We start from the raw sequence: 15493 nt of genomic DNA on the forward strand, positions 1-15493 counted from the left end.
GTGCAGGAGGAGGCCATTCAGCCCTTCGAGCCAGCACCGCCATTCAATGTGATCATTTCAAGATCATGAAGGCTTCTGCGGACAGTGGTCATTGACAAATCCACATCTGACTTCTGAAGAGTGTTCCTGATCTGTCGGACAGATGTTTGGGGATTTTTCTTTATTATAGAGAGAATTCTTCTGTCATCAGCTGTGGAGGTCTTCCTTGGCCTGCCAGTCCCTTTGCGATTAGTAAGCTCACCAGTGCTCTCTTTCTTCATAATGATGGTCCAAACGGTTGATTTTGGTAAGCTTAAGGTTTGGCTGATGTCTCTAACAGTTTTATTCTTGGTTCTCAGTCTCATAATGGCTTCTTTGACTTTCATTGGCACAACTTTGGTCCTCATGTTGATAAACAGCAATAAAAGTTTCCAAAGGTGATGGAAAGACTGGCGGAAAGACTAGATGCTGAGAGCTCTCTTATACCTGCATTAAGAAGGCAATTAAACACACCTGAGCAATTACAAACACCTGTGAAGGCATGTGTCCCAAACATTATGGTGCCCTGAAATGGGGGGGTGGGGAACTATGTATAAACACAGCTGTAAAACCAAAACGTATAACAATGGCAGGTACACAAAAAAGCTGGAGAAACTCAGCGGGTGCAGCAGCATCTATGGAGCAAAGGAAATAGGCAACGTTTCGGGCCGAAACTTACAAAATTCTTAAGGGGTTGGACAGGCTAGATGCAGGAAGATTATTCCCGATGTTGGGGAAGTCCAGAACTAGGGGTCACAGTTTAAGGATAAGAGGGTAATCTTTTAGGACCGAGATGAGAAAATCATTTTTTACACAGAGAGTGGTGAATCTGTGGAATTCTCTGCCACAGAAGGTAGTTGAGGCCAGTTCATTGGCTATATTTAAGAGGGTTAGATGTGGCCCTTGTGGCTAAATGGATCAGGGGGTATGGAGAGAAGGCAGGGATGGGATACTGAGTTGGATGATCAGCCTTGATCATATCGAATGACGGTGCAGGATCGAAGGACCGAATGGCCTACTCCTGCACCAATTTTCTATGTTCTATGTTTCTAAACCCTTCTTCAGACGGGTTATACTTTGTTGTATAACAATGGCCTTTATTAAAATCTGACAAAGTGCACTTTAACCACATGTGATGTTTTCTATTACAAATCTCAAATTGTGGAGTACAGAGGCAAATAAATACATGGTGGGTCTTTGTCCTAAACATTATGGCGGGCACTGAAACTCAACGGGTCAGGCAGCATCTCTGGAGGAAAGGAATAGGTGACATTTCGGGTCGAGACCCTTCATCAGATTGGTGGGCTGAAGGGCCTGTTTCCACGCTGTATCTCTAAACTAGACCAATCTAACCTAATCTAGTCCCGAAACATCACCTATTCCTTTTCTCCAGAGATGCTGCCTGACCCTGCTGAGTTACTCCAGCCTTTTTTGTCCATCTTGGAAAGAAATTCAGGATGTTGATTAGCACAGGTAAGAACACTCGTTCTGTGCCAAATGGAACGGGAACCAGGAGATCAAGGTTAAGACAACCCCACCATGTATTTTTGAAAGGGACTGCCGGGCTCCCTCTGCAATAATTTGTGTCTAATCTTCGGTGTAAACCTTCTTCTGCGGTTCATTCCTTGCACACATACACCTAGCAGGCAGCTTGCCTTGCCGAGCAAAGGCTGCGGTGTGGGGAGATAGAGCGAGTTAAACTTTAACTCGACTGGATTGTTAAACAGTCGCCCAGTCGAACCTTTGGATTTGAGATACGGTGATTACAAAATAACATTGGTGACACGTCGCAAACTCACCATAATCAAGGAGGACTTTTCCGGGCACTGATCTCTGAAATCGCTCAGGAGGTAAAAAAAAAAAAATATTGCCACTTGCTCCCCTCGGCGAATTTGTTTATCGGTGATTTTTACTGTTTTGGCTGTTGCTGTTATGTTTTGTTGACGTTAAAATGTAAAGAAGGAACGCAGGTAAATTTTTGGCTGTGTGTGTGTGTGTGTGTAGTTTTGTTTGAAAGAACTACCTTGCGCCTAAAGCTGAGACTCAAAGCTCAGGTAAGCTGAGCTAAGGAGCAGAAGGGGATGGCGATGATAATTAAATATATTTAACTGGGACACCGAATAAAATTGGAGGTGCCAAGCCAGCAGAAACAGAAGTAGCGTTGATTTATTTGAAGAGGGGTAAAGACGATTTACATGTAGCCAGAACATATATAAGAGTTAAATATTTGAGTGCACCTCCACCCCAATTACCAAGGAAGTATATTTGAACCAACGCCTTAGAGGCCAATTGTGTGTTTTTTTTCCTCTCTCCCCGGCTGTTCAAATCCACAAGTGTATGGGCGATTGTGAAATCTCCTTGTCAGCTACCGTCCTTTACCGGTGTTGCATAATGGTCCACGCCACCATATGTTTTCTCAAGCCAGAGTCAACATGCCTGAACTCAGCCACCAGTGATCAGCACGACAAACAGATCTGGATATCTGGTGGGTTCAGGCAGTGGACAGTGGCTTCCCTACAGAGAGAGAGAGGGAGGAGGGGGAGAAGGAGAAAGAGAGGGGAGGAGAGGGGAGGAGAGGGGAGGAGAGGGGAGGAGAGGCGACCCTTCACAGCAGGTCTCGGAGAGAGTGCAAGGTTAGCAAGAACTAGGGGTCCTGCAAGTGAACCTGGCTGATGGTTGATCGTGGGGGACAGTGAACCTTCCTCTCCCACCTCTCTCTCCTTCCCTTTCCCAACCACCCTCTCATCTCTCTGCCCACCCTCTCTCTCACCCTCTCTCTCTCTCACTTCTCCGCTCCACTCCTCACCCTTTCCTCCTCCCCATGCTCCTTCCCCACCCTCTCCTCATATGATCATAGGTAATTGGAGCAGAATTAGGCCATTCGGCCCATCAAGTCTACTCCGCCATTCAATCATGGCTGATCTATTTCTCCCTCCCTAACCCCATTCTCCCCATAACCTCTGACACCCGTGCTTCCACTTCTTTCCCCCACCCTCTCTCACTCCCCATCCTCTCCTACTCGCTCCCCTCCTTCCCCCTTCCCTCCCAGCCCCTCTCCCACTTCTTTCCCTTCCTACCCTCTTTTCCCTCCCTCTTCATCCTCTTCTCTCTCACTCGCCACATTATTCTCCCCTCCCATTCCTCCCCTTTCCCTCCCCTTCCATACCTTCTCTTTTTCCCTCCCGTCACTCCCTTTCCCTCCCCTCCCTTCCCTCTCTTCATCTCCCTCCCCACCTTCTCCTTCTGTGTTCACTCCCTTTACCCTTCCCTCCCTCACACCCTCCCTCTCCTCTTCCCTCTCTCCTCAATCCCCACCCTCCCCTTTTCCTTCCCTCCCCACCTTCAACCCATCTCTTCCTTCACTCCCTTTCCTTCTGAATGTTGTAGTCGGCAGGGCAGTATTCTGCATATCGCCAACTTGGACAATTTTACATTTATGCCAAGCCAATTAACCTACAAACCTGTACGCCTTTGGAGTTTTGTTGAAAACCGAAGATCCCAGAGAAAACCCACGCAGGTCCCAGGGAGAACGTACAAACTCCGTACAGACAGCGCCCGTAGTCGGGATTGAACCCGGGTCTCTGGCGCTGCATTGTGCTGTAAGGCAGCAACTCTACCGCTGCACCACCGTGGCTGCCCGTCCTCTCCTCTCTCACTCCCCTCCACTCCCCTCCACAGCCTCTCCCTCCCCTCAGTCCTCACTCCTTCCCCCCCCTCCTCCCCTTTCCCTTCCTTCACCCTCCCCTCACTCCCTTTCCCTCACCTGCCTCCCCCTCCCCTTTACCTCCCCTCCACTCCTTGCCCTCGCCCTCCCCTCCCCCTCCCTCTCCCTCTCCCCCCTCCCCTCCCTCCCCCCCTCCCTCCTCCCTCCTCCCCCTCCTCCCCCTCCTCCCCCTCCCCCCCTCCTCCCCCCCCCCCCTACTCCCCCTCCCCCTCCCCCCCCCCCCTCCCCCCCTCTCCCCCTCCCCCCCCCCTCTCCCTCCCCCTCCCCCTCCTCCTCCCCCTTTTTTTTTTTCCTTTTTTCCTTTTTTTTTTTTTTTCTCTTTTTTTTTAATTTTTTTTTTTCCCCCCCCCCCCCCCCCTCCCCCACTGCACCCCTCCCCCTCCCCCTGCGACCCTCCATCTCTCTCTCCCGCCCCCCTCCAAGCGCAAGGGATGTCTGCCAGGCCCCTTCAGCCATCCTGTGCTCCTGTGATTTTAACCTGCTCCACAGGGCATTGCTGAGAGTGAAGGGGGAGGACTGAACCCTGGGCAATGGGTCAAGGTCCGGGGGGGGGGGGGCAGGGGTTGGCCCTGGTGGCAATCCCCGGCGGAGAGGTTAGCAAGGGTGGAGACATGTTAACGGGTGCTGACCGCTTCTCTGCACTCCATCTACCTTTACAGCTGCCTGCGTGCGACGTGTTTCACATAAATCCCTCCCGCCCCACTGACAGCAGGTAATTGCCACCTTCGACAAGAGTCCAGGAACAAAGGTGGCTGCTCAGTGCGGGGATTGGATTTTGATTTTAACCTGCTCTTTATTAGTACCACGGAGACATAAAACACAGCAACAGTTCCGCATGGGTAAAGGCCCCTTCAGCCAACACACAAAGTCTGTATCAAATACAATAGACAATAGGTGCAGGAGTAGGCCATTCGGCCCTTCGAGCCAGCATTGCCATTCAATATGATCATGGCAGATCATCCCCAATCAGTGCCCCGTTCATCCCCCGAATCACCTGACCGCTTTTTTTAAGAGCCCTATCTGGCTCTCTCTTGAAAGCATCCAGAGAACCCGCCTCCACTGCCCTCCGAGGCAGAGAATTCCACGCCAAATGAGTGCTGCCTGACCCGCTGAGCTACTCCAGCACTTGGTCATAGAGATACAGTGTGGAAACAGGCCCTTCAGCCAACAATGTCACAGCTACACTGGTCCCACTTGCTTGCACTTGGTCCACATCCCTCCAAACCTGCCTCATCCATGTACCTGCCTAACTGCTTCTTAAACGTTGGGATAGTCCCAGCCTCAACTACCTTCTCTGGCAGCTTCACCCCCACCACCCTTTGTGTGAATAAGTTACCCCTCGGATTCCTATTAAATCTTTTCCCTTCACCTTGAACCTATGTCCTCTGGTCCTCGAGTCCCTGACTCTGGGCAAGAGACTCTGTGCTTCTACCCGGTCTATTCATCTCATGATTTTATACACTCATGTACAATCATGACCTCATGATTGGTGACTTCTAAATGAATCCCTTCTGCCTGCATGTGATTCATCCCCCTCCACCTCCTTCCCTTCCCACCCGCTCCTCTCTCCCCTCCCTCCCCATCTCCCTTTGCCTCTCCCCCTTCCTCCTCCTTTCCCTCCCACTTCTTCCTCCCTCTCGCCCTCACACCTCCGTCTCTCCCTACCTCGTTCTCTTCCTCCTTCCCTCGCATCCCTCCTTCCCCGTCCCCCCCCCCCCCCCCCCTCCCATCCCTCACTCCCAGCCTCTGCCCCTCGCCTCCTCCCCTTCCCACCACGTCCTTACCCTTGCCCCTCCCCTTGCTCCGTGTGCCTGTTTGAAAGCCTCTCAAAAGACATTCATCTGCCTTCATCACCACTCGTGGCCGCATGTTCCAGGCACGCACCGCCCTCTGTGTGAAAAAACTTGAACTGTTCTTAGTGCAATGCTGTCACACTACAGCACAGGGACAGACCCCCGAGCCCACAATGTCCATGCCGAACATGATGCCTGGACAAACTAATCTTGTGTCATCCCAGTGATCACGTGGGTTTCCTCCGGGTGCTCCGGTTTCCGCCCACATTCGAACGACGTGCAGGCTGGTAGTTTAATTGTCTTCTGTACAATTGGCCCTAGTGTGTAGGGTGGGAACTAGAGTAGGGGCATCGCTGGTCGGCGTGGACTCGGTAGGCCTGTTCCCACGCTGTATCTCTACTCTTAACTAAACCGCGCACCACAACTTGGTTCTGCCTGACCGCGGGAGAAGAGATAAGACTTTTGCCTTCCATCACAGTGAGGAGGTGTTTGGAGATTCACTGTGATGGATGTTTGTGTGGAATTGTGTTAATTGTGTGTTTTGGGTTTTTTTTGTTGCTGTTATGACTGCAGGGAACAAAATTTTGTTCCAACCTTTGTTTGTTTGAATGACAATAAAGGCATTCTAACTGTCAGACCTCCAGCCGGAATGACAACCACCCCCAACTGCCCTCTATACTCTATGCGTAAGCTAGCTCTGAATCCAAACTATGAAATCACCGTGGTTCCTAAGCACCTTCATCTTGATCATCGACCATGTGGGACATTGTCAAATGCTTTACTAAAGTCCACATACACAACATCCACCACCCTACCTTCATCAATCACCTTCGTCACCTCCTCAAAAAAATCAAACAAGCTTGTAGGATGTGGCTTGCCCTGGACAAAGCCATGCCGACTGTTTCTAACTTGTTCAATCCCCTCCAAATTGAGAATTAATCCTATCCCTATCAATTTTCTCCAGTACCTTCACTGCCACTGACACGAGTCTCACTGGCCGATAGTTTCCTGAGTCGTCATTATTTTCCTTCTTGAAGAAAGACTGGCTACTCTCCCGATCTTCATGCACCTCCTGTGTATCAAATCACGAGGGGAATAGATCATGTTGTCGCACAGAGTCTCTTCACCAGAGTAGGGGAATCGAGGACCAGAGGACGTAGGTTTCAGGTGAGGGGGAGAAAAAGATTTAATAGGAACCTGAGGGTTAACTTGTTCACACACAAAGGGTGGTGGATGTAGGGAACAAGCCAGGGGAGGTATTTGAGGCAGGGACAATCCCAACATTTGAGAAACATTTAGAAAGACACATGGATAGGACAGGTTTAGAGGGATATGAGCCAAAAATAAGTGCAGTTGGGACATATTGGCTGGTGTGGGCAAGTTGTGTCGATGGACCTGTATCCATGCTGTGAGACTCTATGAATCTATGACCTCCGGGACCTCTACAGAGGATTCAAAGATTTATTTCAAAGCCCCTGCAATCTCCTGTCTTACTTCTCAATATCCTGGGATAAGAAATCTTCAGGCCCTGGGGACTTACCCACTCTTTAATAAATCTATCAAATGACTGTAACTTAATAGAATCACGACTAGAGTCTTATCATTGATAAGCAACTCTATTTTAAGCTAAATGTTGATAAGCTTGGAACTCCGCAGTATGGATGGAGATCTTTTGTGTCCTTTAAGTTGGAACAGTTACATCGGCGAGACCAGGCGCAGACTGGGCGATCGTTTCGCTGAACATCTTTGCTCAGTGAGTTTTGGCGTACGTGATATCCCGGTTGTCAAAAACATTATCTCCCCCTCCCATTCCCACACTGACCTTTCTTTCCTGGGCCCCCTCCATTGTCCGAGTGAGGCCCAGCACAAATTGGAGGAACAGCACCTCATATTTCACTTGGGCAGCTTCCAACCCAGTGATATGAATTTAAATGTCTCTAATAGTCTCTAACATCAAGTAACCCTTGCATCCTCTCTCTCTCTCTCTGTCCCTCCCCATCCTAGTTGTCGAACTAGTTTCACTGTTGTCCAGTTGAGTTTCACTGTCTGTATAACTCGTTATCACCTATCCCACAGCCAACAATGGACCATTGTGGGCTCCACCTTTTCTCGATCATCATTGCTTTTTGCATATCTTTCATTTGTTTGGTCTGTTTACCTTCTATATCTCTCGTTTCCCTTTGCCTGGTCTCTCAGTCTGAAGAAAGGCCTCGACCTGAAACGTCACCTATCCATGTTCTCCAGAGATGCTGCCTGACCCGCTGAGTTACTCCAGCGTTCTATCTTCAGGGTAAACCAGCATCCCACACAGTTATAACCTGGTTGCATTTCTCATAGAATATTTGGGATATTTATGCTGGATTGAGACAGGACATTCTCCACCGAATTCTCCTCCTCAAAATTGTAGAATCACTCCATTCGCCAGGTCAAAGCAAAGCACCAACTAAACTTGATGTGTCGATGGAGGCATTGGGCAGGGAATTGAGACTCGAGGCGGAAATCAATATTACACGCTGATTGGTACATTATCTGTCATAAATCTAGCAATCGGCTTCATGTCCATAAGTTGTAGGGGCAGAATTAGGCCATTCGGCCCATTTGGTCTACTCCGCCATTCAATCATGGATGAACTATCTTTCCCTCTCAACCCCATTCTCCTGTCTTCTTCCCATAACCTCTGACACCCATACTAATTAAGAATCTGGCAATCTTCACCTTAAAAATTCCCATTGACTTGCACTCCACAGCCTTCTGAGGCAATGAATTCCACAGATTCACCGCCCCCCGACTCAAGAAATTCCTCCTTGCCTCCTTTCTAAAGTTATGTCCTTTTTATTCTGAGGCTATGGACTCTGGTCCAGGACTCTCAAACTAGTGGAAACATCCTCCCCACATCCACTTTATCCAGGCCTTTCACTAGTCAGCAATTTGGGTCCTTTATCACCATCATCAACGCACCACACCTCCAGATTCGGGGACAGTTTCTTCCCAGCTGTTATCAGGCAACTGAACCATCCTATCAACAAACTGGGGAGCAGTCCTGAGCTACTATCTACCTCACTGGAGATCCTCGGACTATCTTTAATTGGACTTTACTGGACTTTATCATGAACTAAACATTATTCCCTTCATCATGCATCTTTACACCATGCATGGCTCGATTGTCATCATGTATTGTCTTTCCCCTGGCTGGTTAGCATGCAACAAAAAGTCTTTCACTGCACCTCAGCACACATGACAGTAAACTAAACTGGACTGGGTAACTGTGTCGGAAGGAACTGCAGATGCTGGTTTGTACCGAAGACAACCCCCACATCAGCCTGAAGAAGGGTCTCGACCCGAAACGTCCTTCACTCCATAGATGCTGCCTCACCCGCTGAGTCTCTCCAGCATTTTTGTCCACCTAAAACTGGAGTAACTCAGCTGGGTCAGGCAGCATCTCTGGAGAAAAAGAATTGGTGATGTTGAAGGGGGATCTCCACCCGAAACGTCAACTAATCCTTTTATCCAGAGATGCTGCCTGACCGGCTGAGTCACTCCAGATTTGTGTGTCAATCTCCAGAAGAAAGTATCTAAGAAAAGACCAAACCAGACCATGATCAAGGAAATGTAAAACGGTTCATTGTTGGCTGAGGGGAAGGTGACAACGAGGCATCTTTGTGTCTATGGGCTGGTTAACTGTCTGTTTCTGTGTGTTGTGCATCCTAAGCTGCTTGACGTTACTCAAAGGTACACAAAAATGCTGGAGAAACTCAGCGGGTGCAGCAGCATCTATGGAGCGAAGGAAATAGGCGACGTTTCGGGCCGAAACCCTTCTTCAGACTGATGGGGGGGTGGGGGGGAGAAGGAAGGAAAAAGGGAAGAGGTGGAGCCCGAGGGAGGGGAGATGGGAGGAGACAGCTCGAGGGTTAAGGAAGGGGAGGAGACAGCAAGGGCTAGCAAAACTGGGAGAATTCAACGTTCATGCCATCCGGACGCAAGCAACCCAGGCGGAATTTGAGGTGCTGTTCCTCCAATTTCCGGTGTTGCTCACTCTGGCAATGGAGGAGACCCAGGACAGAGAGGTCGGATTGGGAATGGGAGGGGGAGAAAGGGGACGTTACTCAATGTTTTAGCGACTACCTGTTCCTTACAGGTACCATTGCAGTTTAATAACAGCGAAATTGCAGAAACTTCGTAGAATTGTAACAAGACGTACTGAAACTTATATGTGTCATTTTAATTAAATACCTGTTGAATTTGGATTTGATTTCAGTGAGCACCTCTAATTATCCTGATTTATTGTGTTGATAATCACACAAAATGGAATCAAATCAAAAAAACGGGGACGGATTAACCGGAACTTTAAAAGAAGCAAGTTTACGTACTCTGATTCAGCAAACGGGATATAGTTTGGTCCAGGTGAGAGCTCAAAGACACGAGATCACAACCACTCACATTGATTTTAATCTTCATTAAATCAGATGGAAAATAGGAGATCATATCTGTTCTTGTTTGGTATTTTAATTATGGGAATTATTTGCTGCGATACAACTTTATGGAAGTAAAATAGTTTGAAAACTATGATTTAAGCTTTGTTTATCATTGATTATGATAATAGTTAACTGTTTCAATTATCATGTGTCATTTCTTGACCGTGGTGTGTGTCAAACCGCGAATTGAATTACTAATAATGCAAAGGATTAAAACCCAGCGCATATTTTCATAGTTATATGTTTGGCTATTTTTCTTTCCTTCACCCGTTAGTTAGTTCGTATGAGTGTGGAAACTTGCAAAGAACTTGCAGATGCTGGTTAATGCACAAAAGGCCACAAAGTGCTGGAGTAACTCAGCAGGTCAGGCAGCATCTCTGGCGAAGAAGGGTCTTGAGATGATACGATAGAACTTTATTTATCCCAAGGGGGGAAATTGGCCCGCCAACAGCCATAAAATAACACATGATACATGAAACGTGCAACGAGTGGAAAGGATTGGGGATGTGCAAAGATTGGGGAGTCAGTGTACCACATAACATAATGGAGAGGAGATAGGCTCGATCTCCTGTGGAAACTGTGCGCCTGGAACCATCCTGAAGGTGCTCCTCAGGTTGGCCCACGGAGGGGGTGAGCTGTATTGTCCTGACTCCGCAGTTTGAGGAGCATCCTCCCTTCCAAGACCACGTCCCATGAATCCAATTCCGCCCCCAGGACGGGAGCCAGCTTTCCTGATGAGTTTGTTGACTGTGCTCAGAAGATGTCTGGTAGAAGGAATGACTTCAAACGTTGTCCCAAACCTAAATCGACCTGAAACGTCGCCTATCCATGTTGTCTGACATGCTGAGTTACTCCAGCACTTCATGTCCTTTTAGCTTGTGTGACTGTGCATGTCGGGAATGATGTCCCTACCTAAATTATGTGTCTACCAAAAATAAATATATATTTATAAATCTCTCCGTAAATATCCTTACAATATATTGGCAGCTGTTGATGTAGTTCCCTTGTTTAGACCAAACTGAAGACTCAGCAAAAAAAACACAAGGTTCTTCGAATGTAGCTGCTAAAAATATATATACTAATGTATAAACTCCATCAATGAATGAGAAACAGCTACAAGGTGAAAGGATGTCCCTTGCATCAGATGGAATCTGGTCAGAGATCAGTATCTACCTGCTGCAAGATAAAACGGGGAGATCTTTGTTGTACTAGGTAGAGATCGGATATAGGGCAGCACGGTGGCGCAGCGGGAGAATTCCTGCCTTACAGCGCTTGCAGCGCCGGAGTCCTGGGTTCGATCCCGACTACGGGTACTGTCTGTACAGAGTTTGTACGATCTCCCTCGTGACTGCTTGGGTTTTCTCCGAGATTTTAGGTTTCATCCCACACTCCAAAGACGTACAAGTATATAGGCAAATTGGCTTGTTAAATGTGAAAACATTGTCCCTAGTGTGTATAAGATAGTGTTAATAATATCCGCTGGTCGGTGTGGACCCGGTGGGCTGAAGGGCCTGTTTCCACGCTGTATCTCTAAACTAACCTAAACTAAACTAAATGATCAAGACCAAAGTCCAGTTAAAAATTCATTTTTTTAGAATGCGAGTCAAAGGTCGTTCCTTTAGAAAGGAGATGAGGAGGAATTTCATTAGTCGGGGTGGGATGAATCTGTGGAATTCATTGCCACAGATGTCTGTGGAGGCCAAGTCATTGGGTATTTTTAAAGTATTGGGTATTGACAGATTCATGATTAGTAAGGGTGTCAGGGATTATGGGGAGAAGGCAGGAGAAAGGGGTGGAGAGTGTAAAATGGATCAGCCGTTATAGACACAATGGGCCGAATGATAAAATTGGAATTTGTCCCTCGACTGTGTAGGATAGTGTTAATGTGCGGGGATAGTTGGTCAGTCCGCACCAGCGATCTCCGCACACTAACACTAGTCCTACACACACTAAGGACAATTTGGTTCAGTTTAGTTTAGAGATACAGCACGGAAACAGGCCCTTTGACCCACCGTGTCCGCGCCGACCAGCGATCCCGCACATTAACACTATCCTACACCCACAAGGGACAATTTTTACATTTATCAAGCCATTTAACCTACAAACCTGTACGTCTTTGGAGTGTGGGAGGAAACCGAAGATATCGGAAAAAAACCCACGCAGGTCACGGGGAGAACGTACAAACCCCGTACAGACAATAACCTGTAATTAGGACCGAACCCGGGTCCGTGGCGCTGTAAGGCAGTAACTCTGCGTAAGGCAAAGCCCCAATTTCAAAATAGTCGGCCAGGACTTGAAGGTCTGGGCTATAGGGAGAGGTTGAGCAGGCTGGGACTCTATTCCTTGGAGCGCTGGAGGATGAGAGGAGATCTTATAGAGGTGTATAAAATCATGAGAGGAATAGATCGGGTAGAGTCTCTTCCCCAGTGTAGGTGAATCGAGGATCAAAGGACATAGGTTTAAGGTGAAGGGGAAAAGGTTTAATAGGAATCTTAGAGGTAACTTTTTCACACAAAGGCTGGTGGGTGTATGGAACAAGCTGCCAGAGGAGGTAGTTGAGGCTGGGTATATCCCAACGTTCAAGAAATAGTTAGACAGGTACATGGATAGGACAGGGTTTGGAGGGATATGGACAAAACGCAGGCAGGTGGGACTGGTGTAGCTGGGACATGTTGGGACGGTGTGGGTAAGTTGGGCCGAAGGGCCTGTTTCCACACTATATGACTATCACTATGACGATCCAGGTGAGCCCCAGGCTGCTGCAAGGCCTCCAGCCGTCACTGTTAGTATATACTATGCTATTATGTATAGCAAGTGTGGGACCAGTGTGGCTTCACAAAGCATTGAAGCAATGATCATAAAGGCCCAGCTTCAGTGACCAGGCCGTGTGATCCGGACAGATGAATCACGCATGTTCTATTCAAGAGAGAGTTAGATTTAGCCCTTAGGGCTAACGGAATCAAGGGATATGAGGAGAAAGCAGGAACGGGGTACTGATTTTGGATGATCAGCCATGATCATATCGAATGGCGGTGCTGGCACGAAGGGCCGAATGGCCTACTCCTGCACCTGTTTTCCATGTTTCTCTGCCTCGTCAACTCCTGTACGGGGTTCTGTCCCAGAGTCAAAGGAACACAGGGCGCCCACAGAGACGGCGGCCACAGCATCGAGGGGCAGCTTCAGCACACAGGCCGAGCCCCAAAAGAACCCGAAACGTCCGTGAGCATTGCCACTTTCATTTCACTGCACATCTCGTATGTGTATGTGACAAATAAACTTGACTTGACTTGACTTGACTTGAGTGATGGAGTCATACAGTGTGGAAACAGGCCCTTCGGCCCAACTTGCCCACACCCGCCAACATGTCCCAGCTACACCAGTCCCACCTTCCTGCACTTGGTCCATATCCCTGCAAACCCTGTCCTATCCATGTACCTGTCTAACTGTTTCTTGAACGTTGGGATAGACCGGGTCTCGACGACCTTGTTCCATACACCCGCCATTCTTTGTGTGAAAACCACTAGGAGGGCGACCAGCGGTTTCGAAGCGGACTCGTTAGCGCCGGAGACGGGAGGAAGGCGGTGGCCCTGATATCCCCCCCACAGTGCCCACCCCCTACAATGCCCATCCCACTGCTCCTGCATCGGACCCGAGAGCCACACTCGATCCCACAAGACACGAGAACGCACAACCATGCCATCGTCGGCTACGATCGGCCACCACCACCATTATGTACCGTATATCTGATCCGTTTGGATAGCGTGCAATGCCGCCTGACCCGTTGAGTTACTCCAGCCTTTTGTGTGTATCTTCGGTGTTTGCCAGCATCTGCCGTACCTGCCTATGCATAAATTAAGATTGTTCCGGGTAAGATCTGGCAGTATCAGTGGGAATAGGTTGCTAGAATAATTTAAAAAAGGATAAAAAGGTTCAGTATAGTTTAGTTCAGTTTAGAGATACAGCGCAGAAACAGGCCCTTCAGCCCACCGAGTCCGTGCCGACCAGCGATCGCCCGTTCACACACTAGTTTAGTTTAGAGATACAGCATGGAAACAGGCCCTTCGGCCCACTGAGTCCGCACTGACCAGCGATCTGCACACATTATCACTGTCCAGCACACATTAGGGATAATTTACCCTAAGAATCATGGAAACACAGAAACATAGAAAATAGGTACAGGAGTAAGCCATACAGCCTCTCGAGCCAGCACCGCCATGATCATGGCTGAAATCAGTTTCTCGTTCCTGCTCTCTCCGCATATCCTTTGATTCCGTTAGCCATAAGAGCTATACCTAACTCTCTCTTGAAAACGTCTTGAAAAACAAAGCTTTTCAGATATACAGGAAAGAACTGCAGGGAATGGGTGACGTTTCGGGTCGAGGCGCTTCTTCAGACTATTAGTGATGACTAGGGGCCCCGCAGCAGCCTGACCTGAAAACTTGACCTGCGTCCTATGAAATTTTCTCTCCACTAATCTAAATTGTCCATAATTCCCTAACTCATAATGAACTGCAAGAAGCAATGCCTTGTGTAACACTGTAATCCAATGGGATTAACGTACGGTCATCTTAGTTTGGAAAATGTAGTTTAAAATAAATCAAAGCCTGAAATAAATCAAAGATAGACACAAAAAGCTGGAGTAACTCAGCGACTCAAGCAGCATCTCCGGAGCGAAAGAATACGTTACATTTTGGGTTGAGACACTTCTTCAGACAGGATCTGGGTCAGGGTCTGACGAAGGGTCTCAAGCCGAAACGTCACCTATTCCTTTTGTGCAGGTCGGCACGGACTCGGTGGGCCGAAGGGCCTGTTTCCGCGCTGTATCTGCGCTAAACTAAGCTGAACAGGAGGCTGGGACTGGGATGTAGGCGACCAAGAGACACATGGGGGTGTATGAAGGAACTGCAGGTGCTGGTTTGCACCATAGACACAGAACGCTGGAGTAACTCAGCGGGTCAGGCAGCATCTCTGGAGAAAAGGAATAGGTGACGTTTTGGGTTGAGGCCCTTGTTCTGAAGAAGGGTCTCGACCTGAAACGTCGCCTATTCCTTTTCTCCAGAGATGCTGCCTGACCCGCTGAGTTACTCCAGCACTTTGTGTCTATCTTCAGAAACATATGGGGCTGGGAATGCAAGGCTAAATTGTAAAGAGGGGTAAGAACCAGTCAGGTGTGCATGCAATTTAGAATTTAGACTATAGAGATGCAGCGTGAAAGCAGGCCCTTCAGCCCGCTGAGGCAGCGCTGACCATCGATCACCCCGCACATTAATACTATCCTACACACTGGGGACAATTTGCAATTAACCTACAAACCTGCATGTCTTTGGAGTGTGGGACGAAAACAGAGCACCCGGAGAAAATCTTCATGGTCGCGGGGAGAATGTACAAACTCCGTACAGACAGCACCCGTAGTCAGGATCGAACCTGGGTCTCTGGCGCTGTAAGGCAGCGACTCTACCGCTGTGCTGCCATGCCACCCCTAGTGT

General features: G+C 48.4%; 1 protein-coding gene across 1 annotated transcript in view; it reads left to right on the plus strand.

Annotated features, from left to right (window-relative positions):
- The first annotated feature begins 1656 nt into the window (after positions 1-1656).
- Positions 1657-15493, plus strand: part of a1cf (apobec1 complementation factor) — a 39338-nt gene continuing 25501 nt past the window's right edge. Inside the window, exons 1-2 of the mRNA XM_055647257.1 lie at positions 1657-1868; positions 9791-9936. Of these exons, the coding sequence (XP_055503232.1) occupies positions 9838-9936 (99 nt within the window). The 5' untranslated portion in view covers positions 1657-1868; positions 9791-9837. The remainder of the gene's footprint in view (positions 1869-9790; positions 9937-15493) is intronic.

This window comes from Leucoraja erinacea, chromosome 15, assembly GCF_028641065.1.
Source record: "Leucoraja erinacea ecotype New England chromosome 15, Leri_hhj_1, whole genome shotgun sequence".
NCBI classification, from domain to species: Eukaryota; Metazoa; Chordata; class Chondrichthyes; order Rajiformes; family Rajidae; genus Leucoraja; species Leucoraja erinaceus.